Below are 20617 nucleotides of genomic sequence, written 5' to 3'. Positions count from 1 at the left end.
AAACATTTGCTAATGCCGTCCCTGACCCAAATCCCATCAGGCACTAGTTCCCAACATGATTTTTATTTGCAAACTAGCACCAAGAAAAGGTTGTATTCCTCCCCCTTCATTCAAGCATATTTGTACGGTACATACATGCTTTGTGTGTATGAAAAAATGTAAGCTGTAACTAGGGCTGGGGATCGATTAGATTCCGATTCTTAATATTCAGAATCGATTATCAAGATTCGATTCGATTCCGATATTGATTTGGGTTAGTGTTATTAAAACTGTTTTTTGAGCTGTTGAATAAATTATGACTGTAGTTATGCAAAATATTACTACTAGTATTATATTGAGATTAAACAGCAAGTATTGCAGCTAATGATGCTGTAAGGACCAATCAGCTCCCAGAATGCTGATAGAACTGCTTTCAGAAACATTGTGGGTCAGAATTATCAAACAGATCCAGGGAGGAAACAGAGGACGAAAGAAATCGGTTTTATTTTTTCCCACATTCCGTTTTTATTTGTTCTATTTTGGTTTTTAATTTTTGAGCATTTGGTTTTTATCATTTTTTGCAAATGTAACCCCAAGACAGTATATAAAGTAATGAAATATAGACAATTTATGCAATTATAACCTAACACTTTAATGTTTTCATACCTTTAAACATATTTAAAGGCAAAAACATGGCACCAGTTATTCTTGTGTCCAACAAAACATTCCTTTTTTGGGGATAAACAAAAAAATAACCAAAAGTTGTAATGTAATGATGAAAAAAAAAAAAACGTAAAAAAAATCGATCTTTAGACATATGAATCAATTTTTAGGAATTAATATGAAAATCGATTTAGAATTGGGAAATCAATTTTTTTCAACACAGGCCTAGCTGTAACAATTGAAACCTGTTTAATACCTTGAATGATCTTAGACTGATAAACAGATTCAGCAGTTTGTGACCTCATTCAAATTAGAGCACATCTGTCCCGGTGGTTGCTCCTCTAACCTCATCCTGCCGTTTTAACGCTTTAGCTCCTTCTACAGACTCTCACAGTTCAACTTTCACATGTCCCAAACGTAAACTTGTAAATTGGGATTTGATGTGCATTTTCACAATTGCTGTTAACTCTTGACTGTTTATGAAAGCAACTTAATCCAACCGTATGCAAGTGCTTTGATTGAAGCATCATGTCTGTGCTTGTCCGTTCAGGCATGTATGGTGGAGAATGAGTGTGAAGATCCGAGCCAGGAGACGATCACATTCCTCTACAAGTTCATCACCGGTGCCTGTCCTAAAAGCTATGGATTCAATGCTGCCAGACTGGCAAGCCTCCCCGAGGAAGTCATACAGGCAGGGCACAAGAAGGCCCGAGAGTTTGAGAAGAGCACCATCAGCCTGAGACTCTTCAAGTACGTTCTGGTGTTTGTGTCCAATTCTGCAGAGCAAAGATCTGAATTTATGCTTTAATAATTTCCATTTCATCTCTTCCAGGAAGCTCTGCCAGTTTGCTGAAGATGTCACACAGGACGGCACACACTTTACTTCACTTGTTCAACTTCTTAACACACTGTAGTTCTGTTGTAAAACATCTTGCTGTTGCAGTTGTTTTGTTTGTTCGTTCTCACTTGGAGGGGGAAAAAAAAAAAACACTACTGTAATGATCTAATAAAGTTTATTTTTAAAAAAATGACAATGTTTCATCTAGGAAATTAAACCCTTTTAATTCACACTAGCGCCTACATAACGGTTATTGAATACTTCACAATATATTAAGTCTAGATGTTATGATACATGCATACATTTCAGTCTGTATGAGAACCCACAATCACCAATACACATGAATGGGTGGGGGAGGGGCAATGAAACCATAAAGCGCTGTATATAGATACTTGTCTCAGCTTCAGTAGAGTAAAAGCTGTTCAATTCTCCAGCAACATTGACAAATGGAAAACCAAGTCTAATGCTTTCACAAGACTTGACTGAATAATAAAAAACAAAGACCAAGAGTATGCAATACCACAGAAATATACACAAAATGAACGGCAGTCATTTTCCATGAGATACTGACTCAACAGAACTTTACAACAGTTGGTAGGAAATTAAAAATGTATTTAGTTTGACATGTTCTTCAAATTAAACTCAAAGATCAGACTTTCTGTACATTGATGTTGCAGGCAATGAGTCACAGCATGGAGAATTTCAAACAGACAACACAAGTCTTGTGAAAGCACAGTTCTGCATCTATTTTTATGTATTGCAAATGTAAATGAGTCAACATTGCTGGAGAAAATGTAGTGTTTTCCTCTCTTTTCAGATCTCTTTCACAGAAAGAAGTTAGATACTGCGACATGAGTATAATTACAGCAATTCTGGGGAATAACCAAAAACAAAACACATTTAATAAAATAAATGACATTCAAGTACATTAAGATTTTTGCGTGAAAATACAAAACTACACAAAAAGCATTAAAATCAAATCTCAACAGTTGTCTTGAGGAAGAAAAAAAAAAGCTGAAGTGCTAGGTCATTTTTCCCGTACATTTCGTACGAGCACATTGGTTGCTCAGTGGTGGAAGCATCGTTGTATTGGGGCTGTAGCCTCTCATGACAGCAGTTCTTCCTTTAAGTGTCCACGATGGATCTGTACATAACTGCAGTATCTTGTTTTTGCACTCCTTTGAAGAAGATGAGCTTCTGACCCCTTTGTGTCTGGTGCTCTTCTGCTGTCCCACTGATGTCATTGTTTTGTTTTTTGTCAAAAGGAACAGAGAATGCGAGGCATCCATTATCAACTTCTTTTTTTAATGTCTTTTTTCAAGTTCACATCCCATGTGTTTGTGGGGTTTTTTTTTTTTTTTTTTTTTTTAAGTTGCTCTATATGCTCTGTCAAAGTGGATTTCTTTTTAAGTTTGAATGTTATCCTCCATTGCACAACTTAAAGTGTCTTAAGTCCATTACCGCTGAACTGCAGAGAGGCCTCAGGTGTTGAGCTCAGTTGTGTTGCAGTGTATTGGACTCTATAGGGGGAGCGGAGTCATACAGTGTGTCTGTATCGTGTGTCGGCTCTCCAGCTAACGTACAAGGATTCGACAGCGTCCCAGCGCCACAGTCACAGAAGAACCTGCAGGGAACAGGACCAATCATTAAACTCCGTTAGATTCATCGTTTTCAGACACATTAAGAAGCTGCAATACATCAAGATAGCAAACAGACACCACTTATTCACATCATTGCTCTTTCTTTGACTAAAAATGAGAATGACTTTCACTTCATAATTAAACCAACTAGACTACTGTATGTATACAGGACTGTCAGAAAATTAGAATATTGTTATAAAGTCCTTTATTTTCTGTAATGCAAAAATGTCATACATTCTGGATTCATTACAAATCAACTGAAATATTGCAAGCCTTTTAATATTGCTGATCATGGCTTACAGCTTAAGAAAACTCAAATATCCTATCTCAAAAAATTAGAATATTCTGGGAATCTTAATCTTAAACTGTAAGCCATAATCAGCAATATTAAAATAATAAAAAGGCTTTTAATATTTCAGTTGATTTGTAATGAATCCAGAATGTATGACTTGTTTTTTTAAATTGCATTACAGAAAATAGAGAACTTTATCACAATATTCTAATTTTCTGTGACAGTCCTGTACATATTTTGCAACATCCTACCCATTAAAAAAAATAAAATCACAGAAAAAAAAACCCTAAATGAGTAGTGATTTATCAGAGGCCATATCCCCCTCATCGACAAAATTAAAGTTTGTCCCAATAATACGTGTTAGAATATATAAAACATTATTGAACTGAATAATCTTCATTGGGAATGATGAGTTTTGGCGGTCCCCTGGAATGCTGCTTGACAAATAAAAGGTTTAGCTTATCAGTAGTAGCAAAATCTAGTAAATTTAAGGTTCCCTGCCAAAGTCTGCAAACCCGCCCTGTGCAGACACAGAACAGGAGAACTGGTCTGAATCATTCTGCTTCTACGACTCACTGTTAAGAAACTAATCAATAATACTAACCTATCGTGTCTGATGAATTCCACATCATGTCCTTGGTGACACTTCTTGATGCAGTTCACACAGATGGCATTGCGGTCGGTTGTGTTACAGGTATGACACCTGTGTGAACCCAGAGTTTAACAATCAAGAAAAATACAAAACAGTCGCATTACATCTGGTCATTTAAACTGCAATCATAAACAAAGATTACCTGTAAAAATCGTGCATTGGGTAGCTGGTGTAACTTGAAATCTTGTACAGGCACTGACCTCTGCTCACAGCCTTTTCAATGGCATCTTGATTGTTCAATATTTTATTATCTGGAAATAATATAGCAGATATTTATATAAAACAACTCACTGAGATTGATTTATACCAGACACATAATCTATCACTGATTTGCCAAGAAAATGTAGGAAAATATTTAAGAATAAAGAGTACCTTTCATTGTAACATTGACACCAGATGCAAGAAACAATCCTCCAAAACGATTGTTGAAGATCTGATTGCCTTCTAGGGTTGCTGTGGCATGGTTGGTGATCTCAATACCTTGTAGTAAAAACACAAACTCCCATTAACAAGACACACACAAACATTTGCAAGAAAAATCAGCCTACAATTCAGAGGCCATAACAACTGTTAATACTTGGTGAAAACTTGGGTGCAGGTTTTACCCACCAGCAGCGAAGCCATCAAATATCCGGTTTTTCCTCAGTACAGGATGACTGTTGGTGCTAATGAGAACACCCGCTTGGGCATTTCTGAAGATGTCATTCTCCTCTAGCAAACCTAATGGCAAGAAAACAAATGAAATGATTACTCTACCAAACGCACTACTGTTGATTTGCTGTTTTCAGCTTGTCACATTATGAGGAATAACGCTGTTGGTGTGTGATGTGTAGTTGCTGGTATGTTTTTGAAAAGGACAACAAGAGCATCAATGTTTTAGCTCTCCTTAATTAACCTTTTTTAGTTGCTGCTGAAGCTCAGTGTCTCCGAGAACAGTGTTTTAACTGAGATCATAATAACGTTCCTGTGGCAATTAATGACTCCTGACTATGTTCAATAGTGTTTGGTGGATAAACGTTAAAAATAAATAAATAAAAAGTATTAGTTCAGAATAACTACAAACTTCAGAACCCACCATTCTCTACAACAATGCCACAAACATCCCTCGAGTTACTGGTGATCTTAAAATGTGTCTTAATAGTATTAAATTGATGCATTAACAGTTACAGCAATAATAATTAACTACTCAGTAACACTTTTAAAAATAAATAGATCAGCCACCTCTCCCTCCATTGAATATACAGATGCCGCCATCTCTCCCATCATGGATCTTGTTCCTCCGCAAAGTGGGGTTGCTGTCCGTCTTGATCCAGACTCCCGCCATCGCATTGTCAAAGATCTCATTGTCCTCAATGAATCCTAAGCCTGAAAACATTAGCATTTTCTTAACTAATGTAACATTAATCAAACCGTGTGAATGGCATTGACATTTTACTTTTATGTGTCAACAATATAATTCAAAATCCATATTTGCTTCTCACCTGAGTTGTAAACCAAAATACCCCCATTCTGTCCTCCCCAGATCTTGTTCCTCCTGATCTTGGGATTGCTGCCAGTCCTGTAAACGAAGAAGTAGTAGAGAAGAACGTATGACGGGTAAAGGAGACCACTGTTTTGGTAATACAACCTGCAGGTTAGGGATGGGCGATATTTTACCGTTCACGATAAACCATTAAAAAAATTCCCCACAATAGGAATTTGTCATCTCGCGGTAAAAGCGATAAATTCCCGTTGATGGCGTTTTTGTGTAAAACTGATTTATGGTTCTGCGTTAAATCCAAGCACAATGTACGTGAAGGAAGGAAGGAAGGAAGGAAGGAAGGAAGGAAATGAGCCTGAAAGAAAGAAAGAAAGAAAGAAAGAAAGAAAGAAAGAAAGAAAGAAAGAAAGAAAAGCAAGCAAGCAAGCAAGCAAGCAAGCAAGCAAGCAAGAAAGAAAGAAAGAAAGAAAGAAAGAAAGAAAGAAAGAAAGAAAGAAAGAAATTTATAGTTGAATTGGTATTTTTTTTATCGTCATTTTTATCATTATCGGGATAAATGCCAGAAATTATTGTGATACATTTTTCTGAAAGCTAGAAAGAAAGAAAGCTAGAAAGAAATGAGGCAAAAAGAAAGAAAGAAAAGCAAGCAAGCAAGCAAGCAAGCAAGCAAGCAAGAAAGAAAGAAAGAAAGAAAGAAAGAAAGAAAGAAAGAAAGAAAGAAAGAAAGAAAGAAAGAAAGAAAGAAAGAAAGAAAGAAAGAAAGAAAGAAAGAAATTTATAGTTGAATTGGTATTTTTTTTATCGTCATTTTTATCATTATCGGGATAAATGCCAGAAATTATTGTGATACATTTTTTAGTCCATACCGCCCATCCCTACTGCAGGTGTTCTGATTCAAGCTCAACTTCAAAATTTCACACAAACCTTATCTGAACTCCAGAGTACATGTGATTGTAGATATCATTGTCCTCCAGCACACCGTGGCCATTGTCATAAAAGTAGACCCCAACCTGTTGAAATGAAACTGATTAGAGCGTAATTTATTACAGTTATAAAAATGAGTATGATTCATAAATCAACATGAGTGATCAGCCTCAAAGGGATTACTGAAAATGACAACAATAAGTGACAGCGACTGCAATAAGCAACATCTGATCACATCACGGTCTACATCCCGCCTCTACTGGTGTTATTTCTCATCATTAAGTGAAATTAGCTTGTAATCGTACCTGCTTCCCGCTGTGTATCCGGTTCCTCCTCAGTACTGGCGTACTGCCCGTCGTTACCCACACTCCCGCCAGTGTGTTGCTGTACACCTCATTCTCCTCAATGACTCCTTGTCCTTTTTCATGCTACAAAAACACCATTCATCAGTGCTGCTTCCAAATCATTGCGCATGTTATTCTCTCTAAAATATATCAAATATTTACCACATATATGCCACCGTGTTGGCCGTCATGGATCTTGTTGTGCCTGACAATGGGACAGCTGTTTGTCCTGATCTGGATTCCTGCCAGGGCGTTACCGTAGATATCATTTCCTTCAATGAGTCCTCGACCATCACCAAAAATATAAACGCCACCTTGATTGCCATTAAAAATGGCATTTCCCCTATTTTTAGAAAGAACAATACATTTTTCAATACATTTTTTTTTTTTTTAAACTTGTGAAATTATGCTTTCAGATGATTTGACTTTTTGACACTGATACTGACCTTATTGTGGGGTCACTGTTTGAGGTGATCCACACCCCTGCAAAGTTATTTGCATAGATCTTGTTTTCAATGAACTGACCACGACCCTTTTCATGTACATAGATGCCGCCCGTCTGACCGTGATGGATCTCACAACGAACCACGGTTGGATTGGCATACGCCTTCACCTCAAACCCGGCTATACGGTTCCTATGGATGTTGCAGCTCTCAAAGTAACCCTGAAAATAGAAGGATAAAAGGTTTTGTGAATCTCTTTAAAAAGTTTGTTTTCTTAAAAAGGTCAGGCACAAACAACTGGTTAAACAAATATAAACTGTACATTTTTTCTATGACTATACAGAGAATAAAGACTCGTTTTCCAAATGATATGCAATCACAGATTGTGCATGGCATCATGCAACAGTGGCTATGTAGTGACACCCCATCAATCCCAACTGCAATGCTAGAAGCTTATCTCATGAAAGTAATTCAATTTTAGTCAAAATATTCAAAGAGGAAAAATTAAAATGTGACCAATTGTAATATTTTAAGTGTTAAAAGGCTCCATCTTACCATGCCATGGTCAAACGTAAAAACCCCTACATCTCTGCCGTGGTGGATGTGATTCCGTCTGATGATTGGGTTGCCGTGGTTCTTTACCCAGATCCCAGCCAGAGCATTGTTTGAGATCTCGTTGTCTTCATATATTCCCTGAAAAATGAGCAACATAAAAAAAAAAAAACATTAATTTACATTTTCGAACCATTCTTTAAATTCTTCATACACGCTATAGTCCTGTTCTCTAAGTCAGTATTTTCAAACTCGCTCCGTGGGCACCTGTGCTCTGCCCATTTATTATGTTTGCCTGTCTCAACAAAGTTGATTCAAGTAAAATCAATCATATGCATTGTTGTGGCACACATGAGGTCACCAGAGTTCACTCAGACAAGGACTATATTACCTGTGCATGGTCAGTGATGTAAAGACCAACATTTTCACAGTCACTGATGTTGCAGTGCTTGATTGTGGGACAAGCCCCCTGGCCGCTGACACAGACCGCTGACCCCACTGAAATGAGGAGGATAAACATTAATGTCACTCAATGTGTTAAAGCAACACCATTCAGTCACTGGTCCATTATGATCCTGTCAGTTTATTCAAATGTGTCTATAAAAGTGATGAGTCACAGTGCACCCAACATTTTCCATACATTTAAGACCGGCAGTATATTGAGGTTTATTACTGAAATCCTCAGTGTCACAGTTTTTCCTCACAACATTGCCATAAAAACTCTTACTTGCAAGTCAGGATTGCAGCATTTATGTAAATCCCAGAAGTGATGGATGAAGGCACTTAAAGATATCACTTTTCCATATCTTTAAGCTTTTTAAAAATCAGTGTTATACTTGTGAGGGTTTCACTGAACTAGCACTGTAGTTACTCTTTTAATGACAAGATGTCAGTGTCTGAAGCAGCAGATAAGTTGGGAACCACTAAAGTAAGCCATAGGAGCAACTGAATTACCTGTGCATGTGCTGCGTATGATGCAGTGGTCAATGATGGGACTGCAGTTGACTGTAATCTCCAAGCAGTGGTGTGCATTGTGGTGCTGGGCGGATTTATCATCAGGATTGAACTACGGCAGAGATAATAGAGATTAACAACTTGCATAGAACTAACTAAAATCAGGATTATCCAAAGTCATTAAAAAGAATATACAGGACTGTCTCAGAAAATTATTGTGATAAAGTTCTTTATTTTCTGTAATGCAATTAAAAAAACAAAAATGTCACACATTCTGGATTCATTACAAATCAACTGAAATATTGCAAGCATTTTATTATTTTAATATTGCTGATTATGGCTTACAGTTTAAGATTCCCAGAATATTCTAATTTTTTGAGATAGGATATTTGAGTTTTTAGTAGTAGTAGTAGTGTTTATTTCGAATATGAATCATATAAAAAAAAAGAAAGAAAATAAGACAATCGTCTTAACATGAGACATAACAAAGTACATATTCGAAAGGGAGTGAGAAGAAGTAAAACTTATAAACTCTCCCCCCCTCTCCTTAAATATGACTAGCTAACACATGCAAACATAACATTATGCAAACATAATAATAAAAATAAAAAAACAAAAACAATCAAAACAAGACAATAAAAACATTGTAGCAACATAAGCTACTGACTAGTGTAAGAAAATAAGGATAAAAATAGATAAATAAAAAAATAAAAAAAAGCTGTAAGCCATGATCAGCAATATTAATATAATAAAAGGCTTGCAATATTTCAGTTGATTTGTAATGAATCCAGAATGTGTGACATTTTTGTTTTTTTCCAAATTGCATTACAGAAAATAAAGAACTTTATCACAATATTCGAATTTTCTGAGACAGTCCTTTACACCGGTATGTACTATTATTGTGTCAGAGTCGGGGAAAAAAAAAAAAGTCTTCTCACCCTGATGGTCATGTATCCAACATAAGCATCTTCTGAGCCTTCCATGAAAACAAACGTGGAGTCTCTGGTATTCTCAATTATAACTTTTTCTGCTACTTTTCCAGGAGCTATAAAATTATCAGAATGGTTTAATTGGAATTAATCCTTAAAAAAAAAAAAAAGTGCAAGATTAATTTACGACACTTTACACACTTACCAGCTCCAATCATTGTGATAGGGGATTCGATGTAGATCCACTCATCAGTGTAAATACCAGAATGTACAAATATCAAACCATCAAAGTGAGGCTCCTGACCCCCTCCAAGAGCATCCTCAATGGTGTCATAGTACTGGAGAAAATAAAATAAGCCAGGTGAACAACCAAAGGGTGGGGGGCAAGAATAAAAAAAAAAAATGTAATGAAAGAAAGGCCACTTACAAACATATTATCTCTCCCTTTGTATCTGGCAGGATTACTGTAGAAGTGCTCTGCAAAGCCTGGCTTGACATGGGCCCCTTTATACTGTAAAAATAAAACAGTACACAAAGAAATTAAATATAATTCATCTCATCCAGAGAAGAATTTACAATGGATTACATTTTGATAAGGGATGGTTAAACAAAATGCCTCAGACGACCTGCCCAAAGCATGCTCTATACGCTAATCACGTTTCACTTTACATTACGTATCTGTACACAAGAGTACCGTACAAATAAAGAAAGCAAACAGTGTCCCCTTTACACTAGCGTTAATATTGGTGAATACTAATAATTCTCGGTAACATGCTAAACCTTATCCTTAACAGATTAATCCCACTTCCCTAAACTCTTTGATAAACTTATATAGCATGAAAGGTCTCAATAACATGAAATTGAATTGTTATTTTACAGTGGGGAAATGCTTCATCTGTAATAAATCATTGTGGGTGGAGAAAGTATAGACATATTCAGGCTTCTTATGAGACTTGCATACCAGTTGCTGAAAACTCTCCTTCCAAGGGTTTGGCTGCTCGTATTCTTCTGGGTTTATCTGGTAGAACTTCCCTGCCTCCGGGTGCATCATGGGTCGCGTGTATTCAAAAACCTCCATGTACAGCCTCTTCCTGAAATATGAAAGTCCATCAAAGTCCAAACTGCTAATTTTTGTCAGAATTCATGATTGTATTAAAATATATACTTTATATTTTATATTTTTTTCCTCTTTTGATTCTTATAACAAATCCTTGCATACAGCTGGTAAGTTTTCCTCTAATGATAATCAAAATGTCCATGTTTGAGAAACTGTTCATCTTATATGGTGGTACTGGCAGTAAGAACCACACCAGAAATTCTACATTAATATTTTCAAATGTTAAAGCATTTACTGTGTAATTAATTTAAAGCAAGTTTTTTTGTTTAGATGATGAAATGATTTTTTTTTCTCCCCTCTTAATTCATTTTTAAAATTTGTCCAGTGCTTTCAGATCCAATGCACATTCTGAGCAAATGCAACCGAAGATCCTATCAAATCAGTGCATGACAAAGAAGTGGGCCTGTTATTGCAGCTGCTCATAGACTGCAAGCCAGTGCTTAATAAAATATGAATAAGATGTCAACGTTAAGCCGTCTCACCAGAGAATGGGGTCATTGGCCAGTTCACTGAAGCGTTTGCACACACATGCTGAACGGCACAAGTCTTGCTCCAACAGGTACGAGAAGATCTTTAACACCACCTCGTCTGGAAGCTTCTCCTGCAAATACTGCTCAGCTGGTGCTGCTGGGAGGAAAATGATAGTGGAATTAGAATTATGATAATATCAGAGCTGGAAAAATCTCAGAAAATAGTGATTTTAGATGGAATTAAAAACAGCACCAAGCATCAGGAGCACATTTACACAAATTACCAAAACCAAAACTTAATCTTAACCCTCAAAAGGGACCTAGTATAAATGATAAATGCACAGCGACCTAAAGATTAATGAACATTAATATTAGCCAAGTTTGTGGTGTCAATCTGTTGTTATGAATTATTCATGGCTATGCATTACATAGTGCAAATAACTAACAATTCATTATAATATAAAGTACATTTATGCCATTATATGAATCATATTATGCACATTTTCTTTCAGAACTAACTTGCAGATTGATAAAAATGGCTTTGTGTCAATTTTTATATCCAATTTCAAATTAAAATAGGATGAAATGCAAAGCTTGTTAAGAAAAACATAATATTTGCTACGGTAAATTGTGTTAAAATATTTCACATTGAAGTAACACGAACTCAACAAGAGTCAATATAACAGTTGGCTTCAATACCACAAAAATCATATAACAGGCAAACGTCTATTTTGAGCTTTTGGAAGAGCAGCAGTTTACAAGAAAGACTTTGAATCCCACTAACAACAGACTTTGTAATTTCCCCTTTGAGAAGTTCATGGAACCACTTCATATTTTACATCAAAAAAAGGTTATTACAAGAGCACATCCATTTTACTGAGCTGCCATCCCAGTACTAAGCTGACATGAAACAAAATAAATGTCAGCACGATTGGTGAATAAAAGTGCTAAACCATCTAAAATATAAACAGCCAATCTTGTTTTTCTAAAATGTGTTTTGTAATTGTTTATGTGACTATTATTTTTTTAAGAAAAGATCTGATCCATCAATCTCTGCAGCATTTCACACTATTTGAACATTCAAATGTCTCTTGTGAAAATATGAAAGATAATGGACTTCATAAACAAACAAAACTTTGTAGATTATAAAACTTACTAACACATGAGAACTTAATTTCACATTTTTCCCCCACTTAACACTGGACGTAAACTGTATTTAAAAGCTATTAAATTGCAACAATAAGATGTCACAGTCTCATAAAATGAGATGAGGAATACCCTTTATTGAAGATGAAGATGTCGGTTTTTTTTTAATTACCTGGTAAATCTTGAGACTTTCCTGAAACTCTCGGACGCTTAGGTCGGTGTCCAAAGTTTTCTGTTGTTGAAGTGGAAGCACCCTGTCGAAAAAAAAAAGTAATAGTGGAAACATCTGTATTAACTACTGCTTCTTTCAAAAATATATAACTTCAAGACAGTTCTTTTACCACCTTTAAAAAGATAAACATACCTCCATGTTTGTCTTTGTTGGACAAACTGTTCTCTTGGGTAGAGACTTTCTTCGAAGTTGGTAGGGACTATTTTGAGCTCCTGGACCAGATTCTTCAGCAACCATATCTGCAGGAACGTCCTCATCTACAGATGACCCATGGGGAAAAATAAATAAATGAATAGCCATAAAAAATTAGATTAAACAAAAAAAGGCAACTACACAATAACGACCAGGAATATGAAGAAATATAAGTTTATGTGCTGTCAGGAGTAGATATTTTCTGCAACATTTCATTAATATACATTAGAAAATGAAGTTTACAACTGCATATTTTGGATGCATTAATAAAAATATGAATAATATTTTATTATTCATTTTTGGGGCAATATCTACAACATGAAACTTTGAGTGATGATTAAAATTAATTTGCAAGTTCAACGGGTAGGACAACAGACAAACCTACATCAATAACTGCTGACCGTCTTATAGAATAAGAGCCTTAATCAGAGTATTGTGATAAACAATGTTAATTTGTCTCAACAGTGTTTGTGACAAGACAAAGGACAAAACATAGAAAGAAAATCCATCATGTTCAGTAGCTGGTCTGGAAGGAACAAGTGCAAATCCTATCAAGAGGGGATTCAATCAACAGAAGACAATCATAGCAGCTACACTGAACTAAAACATACATGTGCTTATAAGCCTATTCGCCATGATAGGTTGATTGCCGCCAATACTGAAAGATGCAAATGCTGAATGTGTCATGCTATGCTTGCAAAGATGATTGTCTGTTCCTTTTCCAATCGCCAGTTTACAAGCCGGCTAAAAGTTTGACTAGTAGCCAGAGAAGTGTATATCTCTTAAATGGAGGAGGGAAATTGCTGATGGGGGGGAATGGAAACAGGTTAAAATAGAGATGATCTGTGAGGACAATTTAAGCTTACTTTGTAAGTAACTGTTGACAGGATAAGGTAGACATGGTATAAAAAAAAACAATCACCTGCTGCTTAAAGCACAAGCTAGAATACAACACATTCAGCAGATTCCCCGGCTTTATTGATCCATTTAAGAAGACAGTGCTGCTTCGGATTTAAACAACTGTGTTGTGTTTAAGGTTGATATGGCTGCGTGTGAGGAGGAATCTGGGCAAGGCATCCAGAGCATGCTCCAGCTGATATGCCATTTAAATGATTTTCACACCCTGCCCACTCATTGCAATGCTGACCCACTGTCTCAAACTGCTACACCAGAAACACCGACAAATACAATCTGTCTCCTCAAAGACAAGGAATACATCACATTGATGGCATTCTCAAACTGTTAAGGTAAAAACAATCAGTTCCTGATTCTTCTGTTCCTCAGAAGAATCACTTCAAACATTCATATGAAAGTGATGGGAAAAAAAAACAGTGAGTCTAAGATAGTTGCTATTTGACCAAGTTCAGACATTAAATAAAGTGAAATGTATCTAGATATAGTGACATTTTTCTCACAATTGTGACATAACACCATAACAATTCATGTTAGCATGTCAAGCGCACACCATTTGTCTAAAAACACTTTTTCAGTGGATAAGACTTTTTTTAATGTCACTTCTCCGATTGTGTAAGTCAGTGTTGCACTGTTGCAGCATAGTTGTTAACAACTTGACAAAAATGTGATCTTTGCTTTAACCTGAGGATATGATTCCACTGTCACTGCTGTTTGTCACATGAGAAGCTGCAGCACCACACAACATTGTCACAGAAATTCATATGAAACTACTGGGAACATTGCATTGGGTGGTGCATGGGACCAGCTGAAATACTGCTTTATAGTCTGCAAACACATCAGCTCTAACAATTTTAAGCATTTTTTTGCTCGTTCACTTGACTCAGATGCTGCTGAAAAACAATTGAGTGCATGAAAGACCAAGAACAAAGAAACTTTTTACAAAGCTGGTATTTATTCTCTCATTTACAAATGTGATCTGAAATGTGATTTTGTTTTTGAAACAGAAAATAAATATTGTTCAGTGTGATTTTCTGTCCCCTTCAGATAAGTAATTAGCTTTGCTGTGGACACCTGGACAAAGCAAAATTAAAAGATCCATTGACAGCACCTGTGTGAAATACACCAATTAATATCCTGAAATTAACTAAAGAATTCAGACGACAGAGTAAAAACTACTCTGAGCTTTCTTTGTTGGGTTGCTCTGCTAAAATTTCAAGATATAGCCTCTGTTCACGTTCATGAGAAGAACCATATTGTCCTGACTCCCATCAGATTGAGAGGACAAACGTCTCACTTGTTCAGCAAATAACGTTTTGATTTATTCAACCACTAATGCTGCTCAGTGTCCCTCAGATATAATAAGTAGATAATTCAAACTTCTAAGTGTGGCAGCTACATATCAATTGTGTCCTTAGCTGGCAACTGTTTACACCAAGAACACTTTTTTTTTTAAGCTGGTATTTATTCACTCATTTACAAATGTGATCTGTCAATTGTGTTGAATACCTGATCACTATGCCAAATTAACAAAAATCTATTAAACATCTCTGCACATAATTGTGACTTAGACAGTTAAGGCCTGGGCAATGACGATTGTTTTTATAGCCCATTTAAAAAGAAAAAAAAACAAAACACTAAGCTTTGCTATTGTGACATAATGTTTTGGAAATGTATCAGGGTGATTGGTCAGAATGACACCAATTTCAGTTGCTACCAGATTAAAAGAAAGTGCATGTCTGAAAAAAAACAACTAAAAACTATACCATCCTGTCCATCCTCTTTGATACAAACTGAAATAACATTCCAGTATCATAGTTTTTACCATATTATCTGAACAACACAGACATTTTGTTTTTGAAACAGAAAATAAATATTGTTCAGTGTTATTTTCTGTCCCCTTCAGATAAATAATTAGAATCAGGTTTATTGGCCAAGTCAGGTCAAACAAGACTAGAAGAGAATTTGACTCCTTGTTATTTTACAGTAAATAGACAAATGACAGCTCTTATTAACATATATACATATTATTTTTTTAAGTGAAAGGTGCAGCAGTATGAGGTAGACATGGTTATTGAAAGGTGCATTGTTACAGCATATGATTGTGGTTATTAGTCATATATAGTCCATGGGCCAGACCAGATATCAGCAGTACTCGAGTTGAGGGGGGATGGCATCCCCCCTGAAATAAAAACAGTCAAAATCATCCCCCCTGTAAAACTGACATCCCCCCTTTCCATCCCTTATGTCATTTCATCAATGAATGTGGTTTTACTGCTATTTCAACATTTAGAGTCTTCACAAGAAAAATAACACCAGAAAAATAACTTATTTGACAATTTCACCCGTTTCAAGTAAATTTTCACTTGAAATAAGTAGAAAAATCTGCCAGTGGGACAAGATTTATCTTCTTATTACAAGCAAAAAAATCTTGTTCCACTGGTAGGTTTTTCTACTTATTCTAAGTGAAAATCTACTTGAAACAAGTGAAAATTGTTGTTTTTTCCAGTGATGAGTCTTGTTTTAAGTCTAATAAGATTTGTTTTACTAAACTGAGACATTTTGACTAGAAATAAGACAAATATTCTGTTAGGATTTTGAGTTTTTGCAGTGATCCATTTTACTTATCCTGTGAAGGACAGAATCATATTGATAAGTTCAGAAAACTGTTTTTTATTGTTGTGTTTTGATGTATTTGATGTAAGCCCAGTGGATATTTAAAGCTTACAGAAGGCTGCATTTAACTGCTGCTATGTCATTCCTGCAGTATTTCTGCAGGTGTTTTGGTCAGTGCTATTATTTGTAATATATTATATTATTTGTAATCAGCACAAATTATCTGTCCCCATATGATAAAATCCACCATCCCCCCTGATTTTTTTTTACAACTCGAGTACTGGATATCAGTACCACTCAAGGTGACCAAACTTACTTATGATTTTTGAAAAGATCCATGTCTATAGATGATATTTTGGTATGATAACCTTCCTGAGTGGCAGCTGTATCATAGTTATCATCTCATGAAGTTACCCACCCCCTTCAGGTTAATTGATGATTCTAAATTGGGTATATTATACATTTCCTGAATCCTTATGGTCCTGTGAGTATTCCAGTTTTTGTATTTATTTATTTTTTTTGTATTTTGTGTCTCTAATGTTTATAAAACTAAGCTGGTTCCTTATCTCTTTGTGGTGTCCTTTATGTCATGTATTTGCATGATAAAGACCAGTTTGTGACATTAGTGGCTGTTATAGTTTCATAGGAGCCTAATGATGCTCTTCTAGTTTAAGGATCACAATGACCGGTAACAACAATATAGTAGGAGTATATTATACATTTCCTGAATCCTTATGGTCCTGTGAGTATTTCAGTTTTTGTATTTTTATGTCTGTTGTTCCTAGATGACACAGGGCTAAAAGATAGTATATCATTTAGCCAAAAATTGTGTAAAAATGTGTGTTGTTTATAGTTTAAAGAGCTGCAGTGACCTCTATGTTGGTCAGAAAGATTCACATCTTAGCTTCAATGAATGCTTAAAAGGTCCCCTTTAAAATTATACCAAGGACGATATTGTGAAACATTGACAGATATCCTGTACATGAGTCTAAACCAGGATATGCACCAGCATCTAAAGTGTAATTTTCTGAAGGGGCTGGGTAACTTCATGAGCTGATAACTATGATACAGCTGCCACTCAGGAAGGATTATCATACCAAAATATCATCTACAGACATAGATATTTAAAAAAATTATAAGCAAGTTTGGTCACCTTGAGTGGTGCTGACCAGTGAAATTTTGGGCTCTGGCCCCTGGACTATATAGTAATAAGCTTTGCTTAGATACCTGGACAAAGCAAAATTAAAAGATCCAATGACAGCACCTGCGTGAATACACCAATTAATGTGCTGAAATTAACTCAGATGGAGTAAAAACTACCCTGAGCATTCTCTGTTGGGTTGAGCTGCTAAAATTTGAAGATATATCCTCAGTTCACTTTCACAAGAACCATATTGTCCTGACTCACATCAGATTGAGATCAAACGTCTCACTAGTTCAGCAAATAACGTTTTGATTTATTCAACCACAAATCCTGCCCAGTTTCCCTCAGATAAAATAAGTTTATAATTCGACTTCTACATCTCAATTGACCGCGGTTGAATTGGTTTGATATTGGATATTATGAATTCAACACCCATAAAACTTGTGATACATAACACCGATTTTGGTCAAACCACTTGTGATGTGTTCATGGTCATCTAGACTATATATCACAAAACAGTAATTATTAAAAAAAAAATCAAATATATGGGCTGATTTAAAAATCATATATATGGGCTGATTTAATGTGGTTTAATGAATTCAACACCCATAAAACTTGTGATACATACCACTGATTTTGGTCATATTGCTTGTGACGTGTTCATGGTCATCTAGACTATATATCACAAGAGAGTAATTATTATAAAATCATACTATGGGTTGGTTTAATGAGATTTTATTAATTTGAAAACAATCGGTGTTATGTATCACAAGTTTTATGGGTGTTGAATTCATTAAATCAGCCCATAGTATGATTTTATAATAATTACAGTCTTGTGATATATAGTCTGGATGACCATGAACACATCACAAGTGGTTTGACCAAAATCGGTGTTATGTATCACAAGTTTTATGGGTGTTGAATTCATTTGGTGTTGAATTCATTAAAACTCATTAAATCATCATTAAACCTCATTAAATCAGCCCATAATATGATTTTATAATAATTACTCTCTTGTGATATATAGTCTAGATGACCATGAACACATCACAAGCAATATGACCAAAATCAGTGGTATGTATCACAAGTTAAATGGATGTCTTTGAATGTCGAATATCCAATATCAAACCAATTCAACCGCGGTTCTCAATTGTGTCCTTACCTGGCAACTGTTTACTTAAACTGTGTCCCATGTTCCATAGCAGGAGGAAACTAGAATAAATGCAGCTTATTCGAGACGCATTTTTACAATTGGAGACTGCACATTTTGCATTGACGATTGACATGACAGATATATGAAGGGAATTGTTTGTTTTTATAAAGCCAAACAAAACATGCTGCTAATAAAGACCCAGTAGCCTCGGCTGGGTTAGCTGCGTTAGCATGCAAACCCCGTTAATGTTCCCTGCGCACGCAGCCCTCGAATAAACCTTTGTCTAACACCACTCTCTTCCACACCTAATGTAACTGTAAACCACTAAAAAGGCAAAAAGCAGCTGCCGTTTGAGGTCAGACGAGCCAAAGAAGGACAGACTCGGGGCATTAAATCAAACAAAACAAAGCGCGGCCTAAGCACCAACATAAAAGCCTCGGTGTTTCCTGACTCCCGAGGCGAGTCTCGGGGACGGGGCTGTTAGCTCCCCGCTGCTAACAGCTGCTAACGCTACAGGCTGATCTATACCTCTGCGTTACACCGACGCAGAGCCTACGGCGTAGGGTATGGAGTAAATTAGATTGGGATTTGAAATTATGTAGAACCTTAACCTTATTTAAAAAAACATTGACTTTGACCTTATTTGGGGACCTTTTTGGGATTTTTTTGCCTTTATTGGACTAATGATCTGAATCATCGACTATATGAATGAATGTGTTTACACACGACTTGATTATTTAATTTATTATTCATTTTTGTTCTAGTATTGATAGACATATGTTAAATAATTTTGAATTATGTTATCTATTGACCATATGAGGGAGGGAAGGGGAGAGGGTGTGCTGTTTTTTATTTATTATTATTATTATTATTAATTTATTTTGGTTTAATTAATGTTATGAAAAGTAAAAAAGGGGAAGAAGGATGATTTTTTTCTTTATATCAAATTAATGAGTGGTGAGTTGGGTATTTATTTAATTAGTGATTTGATTTTTTAAGGATGAAGGTAACATGTAGACTGCACCTTTATTTTGAATTTTTTTTTTATTTCTTGAGGAAATTTTGTTATCCCCATGGAGGCAATTTGTTTTACTGTGAGTCTTTTCTCTTACTTCTTGCTTTCATTTCATTACTTTAATTAATATTTTTGAGAGTAGGCAAATAATAAGCTTTAGAATAGAATAGAATAGAAGACTTTATTTATCTCCCAGAGGAGAAATTCAGTCGTGCAGCAGCCAAAACACACACACGCTTTATACAAAAATATATAAAAAATGTAAAATAGAAATAACCAATAAATAGTTAAATAATAAAAAGAGCAATATAAATATATAAATATATAAAAGTAGAAAAAGAGTATGTACAAGAGAGAAAAAAATAGTTAACACACACAAAAAAAAAGGATAATATTATACTTTGCTTCAGCCTACACCTTTTTCGGTCTAGATGGTATTTGTATATTGGAATTTTTTTGTAATATTTTGTTTGAACAGTGTATTCGTTTTCTTGTCATTTTTATTTTTTTTTTTTTGTGATGTCAAGACCTAAATAAACTAACTAACTAACTAACTAGGGTACGCGGCGACGCGCAACCCTACGCCGTAGGCTACGCCGTAACCCTACGCCGTAGGCTCTGCGTCGCTCTAACGCAGGACCATAAATCCAGGCTTACCTCTTTCCTGGTGGTTCCTCTCCGGCTGCACCGGGCGCGGCCTCGACACTCGCCTGGGTCTTCTGCTCACGTTGCTGGCTCTGACGGAGTTCATTTGGCGGCTCGTTTAATCGGAGGGAAGCGCGGAAGAGCCGTCTAGGTCTCTCTGGTCGGCATCGCGCGCTTTGCCATCTTTCTGTCCGTGGCTGGAGAGAGAATCGTATCGCCGTGTGTTGCTCCCGTTTTCCCCCCTGAACTGGTGTTACGTCTGGCCCCGCTGAGCTGGAGCAGGAG

At 35.9% G+C, this 20617-nt stretch overlaps 2 protein-coding genes across 4 annotated transcripts in view; one reads left to right on the top strand and one right to left on the bottom strand.

Annotated features, from left to right (window-relative positions):
* Nucleotides 1-1689, top strand: part of msh6 (mutS homolog 6 (E. coli)) — an 11254-nt gene extending 9565 nt beyond the window's left edge. For both annotated transcript variants that reach the window (XM_061744842.1, XM_061744841.1), the window contains exons 9-10: nt 1193-1392; nt 1475-1689. In XM_061744842.1, coding sequence (XP_061600826.1) covers nt 1193-1392; nt 1475-1556 — 282 coding nt within the window. In that variant the 3' untranslated portion in view covers nt 1557-1689. The remainder of the gene's footprint in view (nt 1-1192; nt 1393-1474) is intronic.
* On the bottom strand, nt 1639-20617 carry LOC133463349 (F-box only protein 11). Of its 2 annotated transcripts, none has more exons than XM_061744843.1 (22): nt 20345-20617; nt 12788-12912; nt 12596-12677; nt 11290-11434; nt 10652-10781; nt 10118-10201; nt 9896-10028; nt 9700-9806; nt 8762-8873; nt 8199-8305; nt 7811-7948; nt 7259-7476; nt 6975-7155; nt 6774-6896; nt 6469-6554; nt 5546-5622; nt 5286-5429; nt 4674-4784; nt 4437-4544; nt 4207-4315; nt 4017-4115; nt 1639-3104 (listed from the first exon to the last, which is right to left on the bottom strand). In XM_061744843.1, the coding sequence occupies exons 1-22, from the start codon at nt 20436-20438 to the stop codon at nt 2975-2977; spliced, it is 2643 nt and encodes an 880-aa protein (XP_061600827.1). In that variant the 5' UTR covers nt 20439-20617; the 3' UTR covers nt 1639-2974. The 2 variants fall into 2 exon arrangements, with proteins under 2 accessions (XP_061600827.1, XP_061600828.1); XM_061744844.1 differs by having other exon boundaries at nt 11290-11431.

This window comes from Cololabis saira, chromosome 17 (genome assembly GCF_033807715.1).
Source record: "Cololabis saira isolate AMF1-May2022 chromosome 17, fColSai1.1, whole genome shotgun sequence".
NCBI classification, from domain to species: Eukaryota; Metazoa; Chordata; class Actinopteri; order Beloniformes; family Belonidae; genus Cololabis; species Cololabis saira.
The sequence above is the reverse complement of the archived record's forward strand: the minus strand, read 5'-3'. Positions and strand labels throughout refer to the sequence as shown.